Here is a 21,179-nt window from a genome sequence, read left to right on the forward strand (position 1 = left end):
GTGTTGCAAGCCCAATATGGCTTAATGGCACATATGTTCAACTGCGAGGGTGTTTGCGGGTGGAGATTAAACCTACACATCCTGCCCCAAGGCCCACAACAGCATTCTCCTGGTTTAGGTTACTGCAGTTTATTACCCCTCCCAGATTTTTAAAAAGCACAGGAACCTTTTCTCTGATTACCCATCTTTATTCCGTTATAACAGAAGTTCTGAGGGGGATTATTAACGGCCACTCGTTTCATTCTAGCTGCTGCCCTCAAGCCTCTTCTCAGGCAGAGAAGCAATTAACAATGTTAAAGCCTTTATTAATGCTTCCAGGAGCCCACAAGGTGAGGCCTAATGAAGCAGGGAAGTACAGTTGCAGTGTGTGCGGTTCGGCGGCTGTGGCAAATGGAGGGCAGTGGCAGGATTCATCTGCAAATCAGCCAGACTCCTTAGCCCAGAAAGTACAAGGTCATTCCAGTATGGGAAATGGGCACAGACTGTATTTGCATGACTCCCTAAACCACAGATTCACTAACTGCATTATAATCTCAAGAACTGTGCAACCCCGCTCATGTATTTAGTTCCAGTTAACCATGAGTAGGCCTGTTTTGTGAACACTCCCTCTTACAAGTCCAGGCTTCTGTCTCGTGGTTACACTAAACAATCAGAGTCTAGTAAAAGTAGTTTGGGTAATGGCATCCGATTCAGAGCTAGCTTTCTCACACCTGGGGCTTCCTGCTCTTGTGTCAGTAAAATGATGCCATGGGGGAAATGCACGGGACTCCAAATATGGTCAAACTCCAGCTCCCAGCTTCTTTCACCATTGGGTAAGCTAGCAGGGGCTGTTGGGCCTGTAGTTCAACAAGTATCGGGAGCTCCAGAAAGTCTCCCACCAGGATGATTCCCACCAAGATTGCTTTTAATTCTTCAAGCTAGAGGGCACTAACCTAGGGCAAAGGGAGGCTGAATAAGGCCAATCCTGAAAACTGGCTGATGTGTGATTGTCCTATTACTTGAGAGGGGTTCATTTGTATGAGCCCTTAAGATTCAAACATCCTCACAAATTAGGTTTTTCTATCACCTTGCTTTATCTCAAATTGTTCAGTGTGTCAGTTCACTGCTTCAGCTACAAAGGATCAGATGTTGAAGAAGGAAGGGATGCCTGTGCGGGAATGAAATTATTCTGAACTCTTTGGAGGGTTCAGCTAAAAAATGTAAATGTACAATCCAGGGATCCATTTCCCCCACACAAGATGAACCATAAACCCCACATTTCCCTAATTCTTTTTTTTAAAAAGTACTTTGCTCAGTTTGCTCCCATCTGATGTTCTCCAGATTATGAGATAGGCTGGGCCACAATTTTTATAATTGCCAGCCATGCTCCCGCCTTTAAATTAGTCTATTTAATAAGGTAATAATTTGTGATCACTGACGCAAGTATTGTCCAGAGAAAACGAAACTATTTGGTCTGGTCTTATTTTAAGGTTTTTGTTTATTTTGATAGAGCAGAGGGTCATTCCTTGAAGAACCATGCTTGCTGTCCAACAAAATACAGTTGGAAAGATGAGGGATCTTACAGGATGTATCTAAAGCAAACGTCAGAATGCAGGGATTTGCTTGAGCTTCTGAGCATTTAAAAATATTACACTGCCAAGGTAGATAAACTCCTTCGTTATGTCCCTACTGTAGGGGCTGGGGCCATGACTGACTTGTAAAATAGCTATTTTGCTGGGGAAGGGGGCAGGCATTAAAGTAATATACAGTAAACCTGCAACACAGTCTGTAGTTGTCAGACTTTATTTATGTTCTTTTATGGAAATGCATTGGGGGAAGGGCTGCGAAGTTGATGAGAGCAGCAGTACAAGGGCTGGGGGTGGGGGGTGTTATGGAAGCATGAGCATGTTAAGAAATGTTTCCCTGTTTCTCCATGATCTGCTGAATGATACCACCCTGCACCAATCCAGGGTCAAAAACTTGGGGCAGATTAATAGTGGTCTGTACCTTTGCATCTGAAAACATTACAGCATATTTATGCAATAGCTCAGGAGGCAGCATCATGAAACAGTGCCAATCTTGGAGCTGTGCTTTTGACAAGGCGTACATCAGATGGCAGTCACTTAACCAAGTGGGACATATGTTCAGGGCAAGTACAGTCACATATGTTTCAAATCCTGTAAGTCAGTAAAAGTCACATGCCATTTTGCCTGGAAGTTCATTGATGGGAAAGTGCAAACAGAAAGTGAAGCCCACCTCTGGCCTTTTCCAGCAGAAACATATGTGAGCACACAGTGTTATGACAACTCAATTTATTGCCTCAGCACCCTCTTTTTACCTCTCTGCTATGTTTATTTAACAATATTTTGAATATACATAGCTGCTGTTGATGCAGTTTGTTTGCAATTTGGACTTTATTGCTTTATTTTGCATTCAATTTGTGCCACTCAAGGAACCTCTTTAGAGTCCCAAAGAAGAGTACAACATGCCTTATTTCTCTACGTAGAATGAGACCAAGTGTAGTTGAAAGCCACGTTTTAGTGTTTCAATCTGTTCCAAGGCAGCTAAAGAGTCTCTAGAACATTCCTACTACTTTTTCGAAAGGATTTGTTCCTCCAATATTTAATCCTTTCTTTACAGTTAGATCCTAAGTTATAGCATACCCAGAGCAGTGTTTCTGAACTCTGGCAACTTTAAGATGCGTGGACCATGCTGGCTGGGGAATCCTGGGAGTTGAGGTCCACGCATCTTAAAGTTGCCAAAGTTCAGAAACACTGCCCTAGAGGCCTGGAGTTGAAGATTTGACTGATTCTTTCAAATCAGCATGCAGATGTTGGCCTTCCTATCACCAGTGCAGCTGTTGTCCACGCAACTCTCCTCCCCTCTCCAACCTGGAATTTCAATCTTCTGCTGAGTCTTCTCTGTCCAACTAGTCCCTCAGATAACCAGAGGTCCTATTGGCAGAGGACACTTGTCTATCTGAAGGCATCAATTCCAAGTCTAAGCTAAAGATGAAGAATCATAAGAGAGGTGGGAGGAGTCTTGGAAACATCTGTCAAGAGGCAGCCCCTGGAAAGCAGATTGAGCAGGTACACAAGACACCTCATCAGGCTTCTCCACAGGAGGGAGTCATACTGTGTTTCTAGGTGAATTAGGCAAGGCCATCTTTCCTTCCTGGAGAGGGGAGGGGGGACCCCAAGTTACTAGGCAGTGTGGAGATTTGGGCTCTTCCCTGGTGTTTTGATGTGGGTGTGGGAGGGGGGAGGGTTATTTATTTTTTCTAACTGAATTTTAACCAGCAATACCTTATTTGCATGCTTCCTACTTCCAAATGGCAGGAAACTGTTCTGCTGATTTTTGGCAATTGCTCTAGACAAATCCAGTGAAGAACTATATCCTCCATTTTTTTAAAGTGATGCACTTCCTTTTTTTTTTTTTTTGCCTATGTGTAAGTAGAATCTCTCTTTCTTTCTTCTCCAACTCATTCCTCCAGAATGCTTCCACCATTGCCCGAACTATTTCACTGCTTGAAGTCCAAAACTCTTCCCTCCCTCAACATAAATGACATGCTAATGTCTCATTCCTTTAACTTCCCCCCTAATCAGAGGCACCCCACTGTGAATAGGCTGAGGGCCACATTAGCATCATTCCGGCAGCTATCAAAGGAGCCACATCACAAAAAGCCGAGGCAACCAGGCCCAAAGTGGGTGGGTCCACTGGAAGATTAATGCAATGCTTAAATTCTGTGTCTGCCCTACAGCAACCTACTTTGTGTTGCTACATGGCCAGGCCAGTCCTGAACCTGCTCACTGTAAACAGACCTTCTTTTCAAGGCTCTTTTGTCTCATCTTCTCAAGACTATTTTCTACCACCATTTTACTGTCATCTAGTCAGAGGAGATATGCTCAACCCCATTCAGACCACGGGTGATATAACTGCAGATCAAATGCATACAGTGCGCCTAGTCTCAGTCCTTTGCTTGGTTTGGATGGAGGGAGGGCAACAGGCAACATTTGCTAAGTCACCCTCTCTGGAATGCTCCTCCTATTTCGAGCAAAGCAGTGGTTGAGTTTTGGCAGATTGTGGTGTGAATCGTACCATTAACTGGTGAGGAAAGAGGAGCAGAATAGCCAGGGAAACATAGGCAGAGTGCAGGGATGGATGGGAAGAACTGTCCAAGGAGTTCAGCCTCCAAGCCCCACCATTCCTTTGGCTGCTACCACCAGGTCAAAAATCCTCTTGTGCAACACTGTTGCTGCTTTTGGCTGATGCAAAAGACTTCCATCTCACTTCCCTGGCTCTTTACTCATTGTCCCAGCTTTCTGCAAGAGAGTCTGGTTTTATTTTGCCAATCTCACCGCAGTGAAGGATTTGATCATTTCAGACTGGGATCCGCTGTAATAATCAAGCGTCTGGCTGACTTGGATTTGCATTTCCCACTTGACTGCCAGGGCTGGGAGGGAGAACCCTGAATTTCAACTGTAGAAACCTGAGCTTCACTGGGGTTTGGGTTGCTGCTCCACTGGTTAGTTAGAACCTATTATAGGCCAAGGAGCAAAGATGTCGCAAAGCCAGCTGTTTCCACTTGGAGCCCTGGATGCTTTGCAGGGAAGACAGTGAGGTCTTCCTTCTGATCCAGATTAATCTCTGCCTTTTCCCAGATGGGGATTCTGTCTCAGTAAAGTTGGGAGCAGGGAGGGAGAGTTGCAATCCATGACAGAACGCCCTCTCCTGAAATAAGCTGTAGCTAAAGAGCAGGAAAGTGAATTCATTCTTTCTTCCCCGTCCTTAGTCTTATTCTGAGATCATTGCCCCCTCCCCCCTCCCCTTTGCAGGATTTATATCTTGGCTCTTTTTCTCTCTGGATTTTTTTGAGACAGAAACAATAAAATTTCATTTACGAGGCCATTAGCAGTGGCTGGTGGGTGAAATCACCGCTGGGGTGAGGGGAGAGGGAAGGAGGGCTATGACAGGCCTTGGGTGGGATTGATGCTCCCCCCCCAGACACCCTGCTTTCTGCTCTTGATAAAATGTTATGTGTGGTGCTGCCAGCCACTAATGGACACCAGCAACTGGTGATGGCATGAATCACACATTGTGGCAATTCGGGAAATGTAACTACACAGCAACTCTTTTCTCTCCCCCCTCCCCTCCCCTCCCCTCCCCTCCCCAGGATGAAATAGACAGACTGTGAGTTTAGGGAAAGTGTTTTTGGAAAGGCTGACTCAGATGACGGAGGCCAGGTGCTCCTCACAACACCTTTTGCAATCTTCTCTGGCAAGGCCTGGCTCAGAAAGAGAATACTATATAAAGCAGGGAAGAGCAGCCAGCACAAAATTCCGGGGAACACTGTCTAAATCAGGGTTATCATATCTGAACAGTTCAAACTCAGAAAGTTTTGAGAGACAGAACAGCCACACTAGAAAACCTTATCAAAGCTCTGTGCTGCGTCTGGAACAACTTGCTCACCTCTCCCATGATTAAGAAGAGCAGGCATAGATTCTCACTCCTCACAGGGGACAGTAGGCTTGCCGAAGCTGCATTTTCTTCACTTATCCAGAAACCAATAAGGGTACAACTTAACCGTAGAAAGGTAACAACTTAACATTGAAAACTGTCTTTAAAAAATGTTTTAAGCCTATTGTGCAGGTTATGCTACTATTTTTGTGTGCTTTCTGCCTTAAAATCTAACATCTCATATCTGTTATACTTCAGCTTACCAACTGAGGCAGGACTCTTTATTCAGCTAACCAAACATCTGTCTTTATTCTTCAATTATTTGATTTATATCCTGCTTTACACTCAATCTGAGCACTCAAGACAGCTCAAACTGAATTCACATTCCCAGTGCACCCATGCGCACTACATCAGCTATAACCCACAGTATGTATACTCCCTCAGTTCATGAATAGGTGTGGTGACAGCATCTGCAGCCACGCTAGTACAAAAATGGGCTACTGTAATTTGCTCTGCTTTGGACTACCCCTGGAGACCAACTGGAACCTTCCGATGGTGTTATATTGTCATATAACACCAGCATTATAGGAACCTGCCAGTTTGTTTCTGGATGCAGTTCAAGATGTGAGTAGTAACTTCTAAAGTTCCATATGGTCCAGGGCCTGTGGTACCTTAGTCTACCCCAAGTTACAGTAACATCTGTTTACTGCTGCTCTCCTCTTTTCTACAGCTGCCCAACCTATCTATTGCCAAATTCCTGCTGGATCTATGGCAGCATTTCTCAACCTTGGCAACTTTAACATGTGTGGACTTCAACTCCCAGGATTCCCCAGCCAGCCATTGGTACTTAGAAGGTTCAAACATACAACCTGTAAATACAATTTGTCCATTAGTTGGGAACATGAAAGCAACCCTTAATTATGCCTTCTTTTTGCTTTTTGTTTATTTTCCCAAAGGGACAGGGCAATTCTACAGAACCGGAGTTAAGAGGAGAAATTCAGGCTACAGAGTCCAACCTTATTCTCAGTGCAGGAATCCAAATTAAAGCATCACTGGCAGCTGCCTAGCTTTCCCTTGAATATATCCAGCCCAGGGAAGCCTACCATCTCTCTGGGCAATAGTCCCATGGTCAAACTGTTCAGAGCTTTTTCCTAATATTCATCCAGAATCTACCTTTTCACATCTTAAATCCATGATTCTGTGTTGTGCACTCTGGAACAACAGAGCAAGTCCTGATCTCCTTCTGACCTCCTTTTTGAAGAGTGCTATCATATCTGCCCCCTCCGCCCGCACAACTTCTCAAGCCCCTCAGTCTATCTTCATAGTTCTTAATTTCTAGTACCTTGATATCCCTGTTGCCCTCCTCTAAATCTGTTCCAGTTTGTCTGAATCTGAACTGGTGCCCATATCTAGAGCCAACACTCACGACTGGGGAGGCTAACCAATACAGAATATAGTGGAAGTGTTACTTCTCATGATTGGAAATCATACCTCTTCTGATATTTACTAAAAGAGTATCTGTTAGCAACATCATGCTACTGATTCATATTCAGTTTGTAATAAATAACTATGTCAATATTTCTTTTCACCAGTACAGTCACCAAGTCAGGTATCCCCCATTCTGTACCTGTGCATTTGCATTTAATTAAATTAAAAGACTTGTATGGCCAACCATCTTAGAACCACACATAACAATTATATAAAACCAAACATCATACAAAAAAATAAAATTAAAAAAAGAACCAAACTCCAATAAAAACAAACCTGCCACCACAGCCAATGCAGCTAGCAGCACTATCTTCCAACTCTGATTTCACCCTGTCCCAGTGCTTGGGGGAAGAAGAGCCAGCTCTTCACAGCTTTCTGGAAGGTTAAGAGAGTGGAGGCCTGCTGGATCTCAAGGGGAAGGGTGTTCTACAGGGTAGGGGCTGCTACAGAAAAGGCACACTTTTCCCACTAGATGGCAACATTGAAAGGAAGGGCCCTGGAGTGAGCCTGCTGTATCTGATCTGGTGGAATGGGCAGATATCCTCAAGGAGAGGTAGTCCTGCAAATAATCTGACCCTGTGCCATGTAGGGCTTTAAGAGTGATAACCAGCACCTGGAGCTGCACCCAGAAGGACACTGGGAGCCAGCGCAGCTCATGCAACAGAGATGTAACATGGGAGAACCCAGCAGCGCCCAACACTGTGTGTCCTGCCACATTTGGAACCAGTTGTAACTTCCAGGTGGTCTTCAAGGCCAGCCCCATGTAAAGTGCATTGCAGTAGTCCAACTGGGACTACTTTGCTTCCCTAAGAAAAGAAATCTGCATTTGCCTTTATTAAATTTCATTTCTTTATTTTTAGTCCACTTCTCCAGCCTAGCAAGATGGTTTGAAAGTTACTTCTCTATTCCAGGTATCTGTATCCCATCCAGTTTGGCCCATCTGGAACTTGATCAGCATCCCCTCCCCCTATTAATTCAAGTAACTGGTTGAGGGCTAACCTTGTGGCACATTGCTCAATATCTCACTAGAGTTTGATGAGAATCCATTGATGAGCACAGCGTGAGACTTTTGAATGAGCTCTGTATCCATTTAATGGCCACCTAGCTCACACCTTTGCCACTAGTACATGATTCAGAAGAAATACTTGTAGGTAACTGCAGTATTATTTTTAACAGTGGGCTGGTAGAGGGAGCCTTGCAGTGCTATAGGAGAGATGTAGAGAGAGTGAGCACCCTAAGATTGTCCTGTTGGCTTCATGCTGGCGTTTCCCAAACATAACCAGTTTAGCCACTGGGTTGTATTTTCTAGAAGAGTGCCCCTTTTCTCTATCTAATATTAGCTCAGCTAAGTTTTTAAAACTGTCAACAGGGAGAGAAAAGGCACAGACAGTGATGAGGTAAGTGCTCCATTAAATAAAGCATAATCCTTTCATTTTCTGTTACTGAGCTAAATTTTGGTTTTCACATCTGATTTTAAAGATGTTCTTAGCCCTTCTATCAAGCAAAAGTAATAATGGTGTAAGAACATAAGAAAGGCTTTGCTGGAAAGCTTCTCACTGTGGCCAGCTAGATGCCAATAGGTGTCCTTCATCTTCCTGAGTCCCACTGAAACCTTGAGACCATTGTAATCTCCTTCTGAAAGCAAGCTCCTTCTCAGAACATGGGAACTTAAGTAGCCAAAACAGCATTGCCCATGAAGAAAAGGGTGATAGGAGCAGACAGACAGACAGACACACACAATACCTTTAAGGGGACAAAATCCTTGAGACACAGCCCAATGAGAACAGAGCATGCTCAGCAGTAATTAAATGATGACTGGGTTCTTGGGGCCTTGTGTATGTTCAGCTCCTTCCACCTCCCCATCCTTGTGTGACCCTAGCAGTTGGAACCAGCACTGGTCCCTCCCTCAGCAACCAACCCATCACTGCCTGCTTCGGCTGGTTATTAATTATTCATCCCCTCTGTGAGTAAACAGCTGACACAAGGTTAATGGATGGAGTCAGCAATGGGATTCCCAGGTCTTCCTCTCCTAATCCTCCACATAAGCCATTGACTAAAGTGTAGCGCAAACTGAATGTTGATACTGAACAGTTGCAGGGGGAAAAGTCTGTCCTGTCAGATGGAAAACTTGTGTTACTGAACCCTGAGTCATTGCATAGCTCTGTGCTCTTTGATGTCACATTGAGGATGAATCCCTGTAAATCTTAGCGAAAGCATGCTTGGGAGCCCAGGGCAAATCATTACACGGCTAATGTGAAGGTGACATTTCCCATATACTCTTACAGCTCTGACATGTCAACACTAGGGATAACCTCAGATTTCTGGTATCTTCTTCCTGGCAAAGCCTCGAAAGAAATGTTGAATTTTACAAGGCAAGTTGGGAGCTGCTTGCTGGGAAGATGGATCCCAGGATCCCAGCTGTACAGGAATGTAAACACATGGGCACAGATACACAATGCCAGTGCACAGCTTCCCTTCTTTCATCTTCACCCTCCCTTGAATTCCATTGTTTTTATAGACCAGTAGGGCTTCCTCTGCTTGGTGGACCTCTTGGAGAACAGAACTAGTAGATGCTGCTGAATGTATTCGAAATTACACTTATCTAGAAACACTCCTGGTATGATTAATGATGCTATTACATTTTTAAAAAGTAAATAGCTATGATTAGTTTATCATCAGACAAGCAAAGAAGAGATTCAGCAATCTTGTGCACATGTATGGAGCCATGCTGGATTCTTCTAGTGAGAAGAGATCGGACAGGCTCATTTTATTGATGAGAATCTGGAAGGTTGTAACAATCATAATTCCTTTGTAACTTAACACTTTGTGGGCTGGCCTCATCTCTTCACCCCAAATGCAATTCCAAGGGTGACTGCAGTTATTTAACATCTCCGCTCCCTTTCAAAACAGAAGTTCCCGCATAGAAAGGACGAGAACTTGGCCCGTAGTTGCAATGTTGTGTTTCCAGGGGGGGGGGCAGAAAGAGGGGTCCAGAGCTCAGCCCTGTCTTCAGCTAATGGGGGTCTTCCCTCTGCCACAAGGCAAAAGCTTTCACTGGCTGCATAGAAAATAACTTCAAAGAGGCTGGATTCAGACAGCTCCTACAGGATTAAAGGCAGAACTACTGCTTCCCCCTAATAAGGGATAATCTTGTGAAGGGAGGAAAAGCAGTGGAGAAGCAGAAAGGGGGAGGGGTTGTCACTGATGGGTTGGAGATGACAAAGAACATGGAAGATTTAAATTCTCTCAGCTCCAAGGATTATAGTATGGATGACTGGGTGGCAGGAAGCAAGGGAGAAGAGGAAGAGACCTCGAAGGAGGCTGCAAGCAAGAATGGAGGAGGCGCTACACGCAAGGAGAGGCATAACTGGGGAGAGGTCTGGGGTGGGAAGGGCATGAGCCACGCGGTAGCTGGATTCAGCTGCAGCCTGTCAGCCGAGCAAGTTTAATGGAACTGAGCATTTCATTTCCCTGAGTGGCCCTTTGTGGGCTGCGCTGTCAAAGCTGATGGATCCAGATTGAATTAGCTGGGGATGGGTGGTGCAGCATGGTGTTTGCAGCTCCCCCTTCCCTTTTAAAGCCCCAGGGCAAGAAGCGACAGGCACTGCCTTCTCGGCTGCACCCCTGGACCTTCTTTTTTAAAACAGGGCAGGTAGATAGCTACTGTTACTCCTCTTCACAGGTGGCACTGCAACTGGAAAACAATCTAGCAGCTACCCAAAGTCTGTTTCTTACAAGGAAATCATTTCCCAGGGTTAAGGGGAGTATCACCATCAGTGATTCTTAACTTATTGCTATAGATGCTGGTTATCCCTTCCTTGAGCCTTCCTAGTCTGGTTCCCTTGTAGGGGTGAAGTACAACAGAGCTGGAGGAAACCCAGTTCCAGGAGGCTGCATACTTAATGTTGATCCTGGGATTGGCAGGCATGCAAGGGAGGGAAGAGAATAGTACTCTTTAGAGGGATGGAATCAGCAGGGGAGTTGCTAGTTGTTAAAGATGTTAAGCTGAATTTTGCTGGGGTAAAGAAAGAAGAGGATAAACATGCACATTTATGGAACAGATCTGTTCCCCAAATATAACCACAGGGTTTTAGCTCAACAATCAGCGATCTCTTCCCTTTGCACCCTTTGAAAATCATAAAATAAAACTCTCCATTTTGCATGCAGTATTCTGTACAATCACCTTACAGATTAAAAAAGGGACACACTTATGCACAGGTAAGAAGGCTGCACCTCTCTTGTGCAGACCCCAGGATGGGTTGGCCAAATCAGAGGTTAAGGAGCAGAATGGGTACCTTAAGTCTTGCAGATACTTAAGACAGCCTTCACTCTGCTTAGAACTCAAACTCCCTTTCTCCCCAGAACTACAGACCATGCCCAGCCCTCTTAGATTATGGATTTTGACATGACGTATGAAACTTGGAACAGCCCTGAAGAACTTGTTCCTTGCCTTACACCACAGATGAATGGCTTACCAGCTGCATGTATCCCTTGATGGCTCTTCCATGGCCCACCAAAGCTATCTATGACTGCTTCCTCCTGCCATCAATTTGCTGCCACTGTTGATAACCGACCATTTTGAGGAAGAGGGTACAGCCAAAAGTCTCTTAGCTTCCTCTTTAGTCTAGCACAGTCCTCAAAGGTTCTCCTTCCTCCCTCCTCCAGTGCGGTTTCCCTGATAACAGTAGCCAGCAAACAACATTTCCAATCAGGGACACTGGAAATGCAGGGAGAAAGTCAGCTCCCATGCTAATGAGCATAATGCAGCCAAGACTGCTGTTTCCCTGGCAGGGGAGGGTGCAGGGGTGGGTAGTTTGGAAAGCTTTCATCCCACCCCTAGATCTCTGCTTGATGGTTTCCTTTTCCTTTCCTCTACCCAGACTGCATGGATATAGCCCAATCTAACATCAAGTCAAAAACATGGCCTGCCACTAGGATAAAAGAACAAAACAAACATTGGAACAAAAGACTCACCAAAACATACACAAAAAAGGAATATTCCTTGTGAATAAGTAATCAATGAACAAGCTTTCACTCCTTTTGTGAATGAAGAAGAGGAAGACAACTGACAGCTACATACCTGTCTGTGTAGTACCCATTTAAGAGAGGGCAGGTTCTCTATCATAGGCCTTCAGACTCCTATATATCCCTTCTTTCCACATGTTCACATTATACCTGAGTTAAAAATCCCATAATTCTCCAAGGCACAATGATACTTTGGAGGCACAATTTTCTTCCTGCACCCTGGAGCTTCTGTTAATGAGGCTCCTGATGCATCCATGACTTATTCATAAACTGCCACCAACAATTTCCTTTTATCTCATTTCTGTCTCCCCTACAGCCACCTTTCTGTGCACTGCTAGTTTGTTCATTCCCACATCCAAAAATAAAAATGCACACCACCTTCTTCCATTGCCACCACCACCACCAGACAGCTACAAGTGCCTGAGGAACCCATGATGCATCCTTCAGCACAATCCCTGGGCCCCATTCCTGAATACCAGTTTTAAAAAATAACGAAGGAAAAAAATGCTCCCAAATCTTCCCTTTTTTCAGAAGGAAGGCCTCAATTGCTCATAACTGCAGAGGCACTGAACCAAATTCTACAGCAGCAGAACTCAAGCTGGTGTCTTCCAAGAGATGGGGGCTATAATCAAATATAGCTGGAAGGCCCCAGATCCAGGAAGGATGTGCTAAGCATACAACTTAAAATGATGCACACTCACACCCTTTGGACACCACCGATTTGAAGTACTCCCAACCCACCCTTGATTCAGCAGGAAGCTGTTCTGGCATGAAATTTGCTCTTCCTTACGCCTATCCTAATCCTGCCTGTATTTCATGTTCCTGCCAGTCCCAACTTCACTCCAAGAGAACGAGTGAAAAGTCCTAAAAGACTTTGCACCTGGAGGCTGTATTTGGACCATATTTTATTTTAGCACGGTACACCTAAGGATGCCTTCAGCCTGTCTCACTGATGGGTTAGGGATGAAGTGAAGCAACGTTATATAGACAAAGCTGCGGGGGAAATGTTGCCAGGGCATGTTTATGCTGAGGTTAGGGGCAAGTAGGGAAAAGCCAGAGTCAAAAGGCAACAGATTTGCATACACTTGCCACTAGTTTATGCAGTACAGTATTGGAACAGCAAACAGAAGAATAGAGGGCAGTAACTGCTCCAGAAAAAGCTCTTTGAGTAACACAGGTTGCCAACTGACTGGAGGAGGAGGAGGAGGAGGAGGGAGGCAACAGACCAAATATTTTTTCCTCCCATTTTTTTAAAAACTGCCACTTCCACTACCAAGCTGCAGACTATAGGCGAACTGGGAGATCAAGTGCTGGATTCTGCTCCGTTCAACTATCAGAACATTTTATTTCAAGAGCTGACAACTATCTGTACAATTTTTGTGGGGGTCCCTGTTTGTATAAGCAGAGGTAGTATGCTTATACCTACTGTCAAGGTGAGCGTGGAAGTGACATTCCTTTCTGTAACATTTCATTTTCTCATTTTGAAACAAGGCCACAGCTTTGCTCTCAACCTTCTACACAGAAGTTACAACTTCACAACTGCCCTGACTCTTTGGTTTCTATAAATCCTTGGGATAGATAATGAAATATCTGTTATGAACCATACTGAAGAGCTGTTAGTTAGCTAAGGTTATCCATCCCTAACTATTCTTGCAAAGTTTGCTCTGTGGTCCTGTGCTCTTAATCGGTCGGGCCCAGAATGAATTGCCTTTTGCTTTTGGTGCTCAAATATTGCCCTTGGACAAACTGAAGAGGAAATTGCTACAAGACAGCTAGCAGTGCTATGCAGGATGAGTAACTGGTGCCCAAAAGGTTTAAGAGGGCTTAAAATTAAGGAAACGCCTGGATAACTAGTTAGCAGGGAAACTGTCTCAGAACTACTAAACAACAGAAGTGATGGCACCCCAGCAGCAATGGGTAACTTTTAATTCAATGGACACTGAACCAGCAAGGAAGTACATAAAAATGCTAGAAAAATAAACATATGGAAGCGCACAAACATCTGTGAGAAGAGATGAAAGGAAGCTACATTTCTATGTAATTGAAACAACTCAGATTGTTTTCACACTCAACCTCCCTAGTGCTACTGAGGAATTGTGTGTGTGTGTGTTTTTGCAGCACATGAAACTGAAATTAAAACAATGGTTCTACAGCACACTTAATTTAGTACTGTACTATATTCTCCCACAACACCAGTTTCTACAGCTTTAATTAGAAGTTTCCTCCTGGCAGTTTCTGCCCAATGTTCCAACTGCTGCAATAACAGTGGCATTATGTCTAAACATTAATTGTCTCTTGGTTTCTGTTTGGAGGTACTTTAACGAATAATTTTATTTTATTTTTTTATTATTATAACCCTATAAATGAACCAAAAGAGAGAAAGAGAAGTCAGCCATGAAGTTCTTCCCCCTTTTCAGGGAATAAATTATTGCTATTGTTCAGTAATGTTATCCTCACGTTGAAACAAGGAGCAGAAGCTGAAAAGGGGAGACTGCTAATTAAAGGCACAAAAGCACAAAGAACCTGCAGCACTTGATCAGTTCATATATCAGATAGGCTGGTCAGGCAATCACATTAAAAAATCCCCAACAACTAAAAGGTCTTTAAAAGGTGGGAGGGCAATGCAGGAATATACTGAAGTGTTGTTGGCAATTTTTATCGTTTGGGTCTCCACAGAAGGAGAGTGGATGACAAGCACCAAATCCAAATACAAGAATGGAAGCAACTTGGTCCCAATGTGAAGCGTCAAGAGTGGTGGAAAGCTGACCTGATAAAACAGGTTTCAGGTAGATGAACACTTTCTAAACCTGTTTTTTTTTTTCACTCTCTTTTTAAAATAACTCTTTGCAAACAGAAAATTAGCCCAGTTGGCAGAGCTAGAACTTTTGCCCTGCTGTGTTAATGTTACATTTTCACAGAGAGGTGTTTTATATATCGAAAGATGTTAATAAATTCCATTGCTGACCAACCATTGGAAGTGGTACAACCCATCTCATCTCAGCCCAATTCATGCAGTACTTGGAGGCCAGTCCAGCACTTCAACAGAGGAATTCCCAGTCCCCCTCAAGGTTAAACAGGCTCCCCGCTTTGTGCAGTGAACATGTAACCCATTCATGACCCATACATATCCTGAAAGATTCTGGCAGACACATTTGGAATGGTGACTAAACAGCCCAAACCAGCCCAGTCAATAGTGGGTATTTAAAGTTATATGTCTTCTTGTTCTGCATATATAAGCAAATTAGTGGCAGCAAACACGTTCAGTGATTAAAAAGGGTTAAGCACCTGGGAGAAAAGAAAAAAGATGATGCAGACAGATGGATCAGCTGGAATTGCACTGCAAAAAAGCAACATTTTTAATGCCTAAATGAATTGGCATTATCCCACACTTTAGGTGCAATTCAAAAGAAACACCATATATTTAGACAGTGAGAAGACTGTACGTGGGGATGTCGTGTCCAACATACCTCCTTATAACACTGGAATTCAAGGATGGGGCCTGTTTCCCTGGGAATCCTCTTTTCTGGCACTTCCCCCAATCCCTCCACATCATATCAAGAAGAACATTTTTTCCAGGCTTTTATTTAGCAAAAGAAAAAGTAATTATAAAATGAACCAATAAAAAGCCCATGCTGCTGCAGGGGCATTCCCCACCCCACCCCGATTCCTTAATCCCTGATGGGGGATTCTTATTCTTATTTTTAATTTATTTTATTTTATTTTTGGGAGGAGTGGGGGACTGAATCCCTCCAGGCTGCAGTGCAAATATTTACACAGACTCTAAGAACGAAAGGGCCAGGGGTGGGTGGGATGGAGGACTTTTTACACTGAAATCTCTACACCCAGGGAATGGAATCATTTACAGCCAATAATCTTAACAAGATGCAATAATAAATTAATGAGTAAGGCACTGCACCCAGTGAGGGCACAACAGGTGGGATAGGAGTGAATGTTTGGGAGGGGGGGAGCACTGTCAGGTAAGATTAAAAATATCCAATTGCCATGGTTACTGAAAACAGAACGAGGGCAGATTCCACCAGCTACCAATGAGGAGTGGGGGATTAGGGGATGATTGGCATGATTGAAGGGAGGGGTCCACAAACATTTGGGGTGAGGGGGTTTCCATTTAGCTGCCAGCTTGAGGGGGAGGGGGCATGATCAGGCTGCACCCCAACCTCATTGCTTATTCTGGGTGGCCCCTCCCAAGTCAGAGGCAGAGGAGTGGGTGCCTGTTATTGCTTCCAGACTGAAGGTTTGGGAGGGGAGGCACCGCAGCGGCTTTCTGCCACCCCAGGGGAAAAGGTCACAGGTTTCTTGCCCCTGGGGAGATTAAAAAGGTCAAGTCTGTTCCCCTCTGTGGGGCCGTAAGCCAAGTTGGAGGTAGAGTCCCTTCAGAGGCACCTATCCCGGATGCCTGCTGCCTCCTCCCTTTGCCCTCCTGCCCCCTCCCAGCATCCTCAGCTTGTTCCAGAAACAAGAGTGGTGACTTGCTCCAGCTTCACCCTCAGTTTGTGTTTGCGGCAGGCAGCATCCCGTTCCAACGCAGTCAGGATCTGGGGGGCGGGGTGGGGAGAGGGGGAGAGATTGGAAACAAAAGGTTCAGTTCAAGGGGAGGAACAGAGAGAGAAAGGCAAAAGAGGCCAGGAGGAGCTAAGCCCCAAACTCCCAGGGGCAAAATGGGATATAAGATCAAGGGATGAGGATGGAGAAATATCCAGCAAAATTGGAAAGGGATGTTGAAGGGCAAGGGGTAAAAGAGGCTGACAAGATTTGCCCGCTTACTATGATGGAGTTTTGGGCTGGTGTCAGAGCTTTAAGAGTGTTGGAAACCAATTTAAGAGAGGCTTCCTTCCCTAGGATAGATCCACAGATTTCTTTTGCTCCTTAGGATTAAACCATCTGTAAAACAAGACCCTCCCTCTAAAAGCTGACATAACTATTTACAAGAGGTGTGATAGACATAGAGGGGAAAGCTAAAAAGAAGAGGGAAATGGGTGGAAGGGTGGAGAGGGTAGAAACGGTACGACTCCATTTGTCACAATGTCTTCTCCAATGCTGTAAATCATCCCTTGGCTATTGAACTAGGAGGACTAATTTTATGAGAGGCATGAGTGTCGAACAAAAATAGAGGCTACCAGAAGTGGTAGCAGAGAACATGTCCAATCAGGCACAAGTTTGGAGGCTATCCGCCCTTGTGAGATGTATAGTTGGTAACTCCCTTGAGAGCAGATGGGGGTTTGCAGACCAGTTTGGAATGGGAAGGGGAGGGGGAAAGGCAAAGTTGTGAGCTAGCAATAGCCTCACCTCATCACGGTACCTTCCCACATAGCTGTAGAGCTCTCCCAGTGCACCCAATGTGTTGAACTCCCCTGCATGCTGACGGGATTGCTCTACTAGGTAGGCATCCATGTCTTGGTCACTAATGGAAGCCATCTTGGTGATGTCCCTGTAGTACCTAGAACATGGAGACAAATATTGTTTAGGACTTCATATACCTGCAGATATAGTAGATGACCCTGCCTAATCGACCCTCTCATCTCAGTAGAGGAAAAAAAAACAACACAGGCATAATCTTAAACAAATTGCTTATGAACATAAATATGACACAATTCTACTTTTCTTGGTTCATCGTAATTGATTTTTGCCTTCAGCACACCAATGGACAGCCAGAATACAAATTTAGCAAACAAACATCCTTGATACTCAGCTGCACTATCTGAAATATTTAGCACAAATAATGCATAAATGGCATATTTGGATAAACATTGATTTTAATAATTAGTCTGGCATGCAAACTTGAGGTGGCGGGGCAGGGGGACAATAGATGCCAAATTTGCTATCTGGCAGGGAGAGCTACAAGAGTGCCAGGAACGTTGGGATGACAGGACAGAAAAGCAGTCAAAAGGAGCATCAAGGAACTACAGTGCCACAACCCGGAATGATTCAATCTTCACTCAGCCCCCCCTACATGTTTTAGGCAATATCAGCTTTGGCCACGGCCAGTTGTCAAAGATAATGGAGGGCGTACTCCAAAAAACATGTGGAAGATACTGCTCTCGGACACATTCTTTCCTGATTCCTTAATCTTTAACACAACGTAGAGCATGCCTTTACAAATCTTTCCATATAGGTCTAAGAAATGAATTGTGTATATTTTTAATATGGTAATTCATTCCCCACCTCAAAATGAAAATTGTGAGGAAGAAATCCAGAGCAGTGTCTAAACCTAAGCAGTTAGCTTTCTCCAGTCATGACACTCTCCTGATCTGTGGAAAGACTTCAAAAATTCTCAGCAACGCCTACACCTGGTTGGCCCAGGCTAGGGAAAGGTGGACAGATTTATCACGGATTATGTGGATAAATTCTTTTGCTATAATTTCTGGACAGTGTCAAGCTTCACACAGCCATAGCTGTAAATCTTGGCTCTCCAGACAAGTAACCCCTTATTCTGTAATTGGCTTATTTGGCTGAAGGCTCACAAACACGACTCGGCAAGATTAATCTCCTTATTGCAGACAAGACTGAAGCCATATATGCGGATAAATCAAAGTTTATATAAATCGATACTCCAAGATTTAAACTCTAGGCTTTCTCGCTCTTACTTTTCTGAGTCAATAGATACTTGGCCTTCTCTTGATGGTCTCAGAAGGCACCTGATCTGTGCTGACATAATAGTTCTTTCTAGCATGGGAATTGTTGACGCCTGCCTTGCTAGCTCCATTCCCTACAAATGGGGTAACCTCTAGATTTGTGTTGGTGGCATTCATCATCCAGTCTGGGATAGGCCTTAGTTTACTGGCAGAAGACAAGCTTTGCATGCAGAAGATCCTAGTTAGCAGCATGTGATAAGAGGAAAACCTTTTGGCCCAAGTTCCTTGAAAAGTGATATTAGTCAGAATAAACCATACGAACCTAAAGGGGTTGTATATATGAGACTGTGTCTGTTGTTTTTCATAAGACTTCCCTTCTATTAGCACATAGAACATATGAACATAGAACAGGTGACAGGTCTGGTCTTTTTTTTTTCTTTGGTCTTCTTTTTTTTTGGTATTTTACAGCATATAGAGTAATTTTCATGTTCCTTATCTCAAAACTGCAGGAAGCCATTCCACTGATTCCTAACAACCATGGTTGGAGGAGGCTTGGTGTGCCACATGTGACTCTCAGGGAAAGGGTCCATGCATTCCCCAGAAACAGTCTTCTTGGATTAATTTTTGTTGTAAGCAGATTTCTCTTACTTAATAGGATGAATATTTTGTACAAACATAGAGAAAACTAACTGGATTGCTTGGTACCTTGTTCCTGTGAAGTCATGTAATGGTCCAGGACTACACAGACCATCAATGGTTACTCAGGAATCATCAGCAAGCTGCTGAGGACACTGAGCACGAGGCAGTACTGCCTTTGGCCAAGACATGAGTCCAGTTATAGTAGCCCAGCACCTCACACCTAATTCTCCTGCCCCGCTGCCTTAATTGCTACTGCAAAAGAGATCCCTTCCTTCTTCTATGCAATGGAAGGAAGAGGAGGCTACATATCACACATCTGTTAGTGATACAATCAAGCAGGATTGGATCTTGTTAAGCAAGCTGGTTGGGTTCACACAACATGACAGACTAAGCTAAATGCAATTGGCTAGTTTGTGATTCAGCATGTTGAGGAAACCCAGCCATTACTTTAGCATGTTGTGTGAACTGGATCATCATATTAATATGTAAGGTAGTCGAACAAATAGTTTGACTAGAACATATAATGTGAACAGAGCAATTGTGTTTTGTTAACCAGGAGATAGTGTGCCATGAAGATGGTACAATTTCCATTTCCTAGAAAGAGAAGTGACCTGCCAACTCTTTGCCAACTGTAGTGTCATCATCCATATTTTCCCCCTCACCCAGCAGCTCACCTTTCCACCCATCCTTTATAAACAGGAATGTCCTTGGCATACAATAGCTTTGTCGAAGGGGAATCCTTGCCCAGGCGGTGCTCAGAGGTAGAGCATGAGTCCATGAAGGTCTGGGCCACAACAGAAAGGCAAGCGTCCGTGATGCTGCTCTTGTGAATATCAAAAACAAATTGTGGGTTCTTGATGACATTCACCCAAAACCTCAAGGGCAAACTAGAATTGAGAAGAAGTAAGAAGTATGAGACATTGATATTGGAAGTACTGCCATCACTCTGAGCCAAAGAATCTATCTCAAGAAGAAGAGAATACAAAAGGGAGTTAGAGGCTGATGTTCAGTTCCATTGTTACACCAGATGCTTCTGAAGGGCAGAGTGGTTTTATTTTGTTTAAAGTTGGGAAACCCCTGCTCAATTCTGGGTTAGGTAGATTGACAGGTACTTACAGCCATGCTAGGCCTGTGAGTTTCCAGCTGTGGATCACTGATTTAGCGCCATAGCATGTGTTGACAAGGGACCAAAATGCAGAATTCTCACCAGTTGCTTTTCCAGGTATGTCGAACATCAGGATCACCAATCTGTCTCCGCTCTGCCTGTTCATCCAGGAAGTCAAACATGTATTTGATGGGCAGGGGAAGGGCACTGGCCCGGTGTGCTGTGCTGAACACTGTCTCAAACAGGTCATCTACAAACTTCTGTAATGTGCCCTGGAAAAGACAAATATTGTTGGAAAATGTCTTTTGAGGTGGTTGGAAAGAACAACTTGTTAAACTTGGGAGATCACAGCTACCTTTCCTAACTTCATCCCCCCATCATTAAGAGGTACCAAAATCCCACCAAACAAGAACAGCAGAAGTGATTAATAATGGTAAATTCTCCCTTAAACTAGGTAGGTGGAACAACTGGCAGAGTAGAGGCTGACCATGGTTTGAATCTAGGAATATCTATCCCAATCTGACTATGACATAAAGACTCAGCTGAGGAGCTCTTCCAGAATCCTGAAAATGGCAGTTTCATTACAAGACTGAAGTCTTCATAACCTTGGATAAAAATGCACACACCTGCTCTGGCAAAGCCAATTTTGCAATCAAGAGCACATTCGATTTGTCACCCGTTACTTCCACCAGATGCCAAACTGGCCCATTTTTCCATTGCTTCCTCAATACCATATGATCTTAATTCCCACACAATGTGTGGATCAATGCATATAAAAGAGCTTGCTAAATTATGCAAGGGGGAAATAATTATTTTTGCAAATTCTAGGGTCCTTTATCCCACAGTAAATAAAAGGAGTACACAGCTTTAAGAGAATAAATTTAATCTCAATATTT

General features: G+C 44.0%; 1 protein-coding gene across 4 annotated transcripts in view; it reads right to left on the reverse strand.

Annotated features, from left to right (window-relative positions):
- Positions 1-14,943: 14,943 nt before the first annotated feature.
- The window catches only part of PLXNA3 (plexin A3), a 63,250-nt gene continuing 57,014 nt past the window's right edge, over positions 14,944-21,179 (reverse strand). For 3 of the 4 annotated variants that reach the window (XM_063294200.1, XM_063294201.1, XM_063294199.1), the window contains 4 exons: positions 20,386-20,555; positions 19,853-20,065; positions 17,254-17,404; positions 14,944-16,502 (listed from right to left, as the gene is read on the reverse strand). In XM_063294200.1, coding sequence (XP_063150270.1) covers positions 16,407-16,502; positions 17,254-17,404; positions 19,853-20,065; positions 20,386-20,555 — 630 coding nt within the window. In that variant the 3' untranslated portion in view covers positions 14,944-16,406. Of the gene's footprint in view, positions 16,503-17,253; positions 17,405-19,852; positions 20,066-20,385; positions 20,556-21,179 lie in introns of those variants that run through there. The other variant, XM_063294202.1, reaches the window with a different exon arrangement.

The sequence above is a fragment of the Candoia aspera genome, chromosome 2 (assembly GCF_035149785.1).
Source record: "Candoia aspera isolate rCanAsp1 chromosome 2, rCanAsp1.hap2, whole genome shotgun sequence".
NCBI classification, from domain to species: domain Eukaryota; kingdom Metazoa; phylum Chordata; class Lepidosauria; order Squamata; family Boidae; genus Candoia; species Candoia aspera.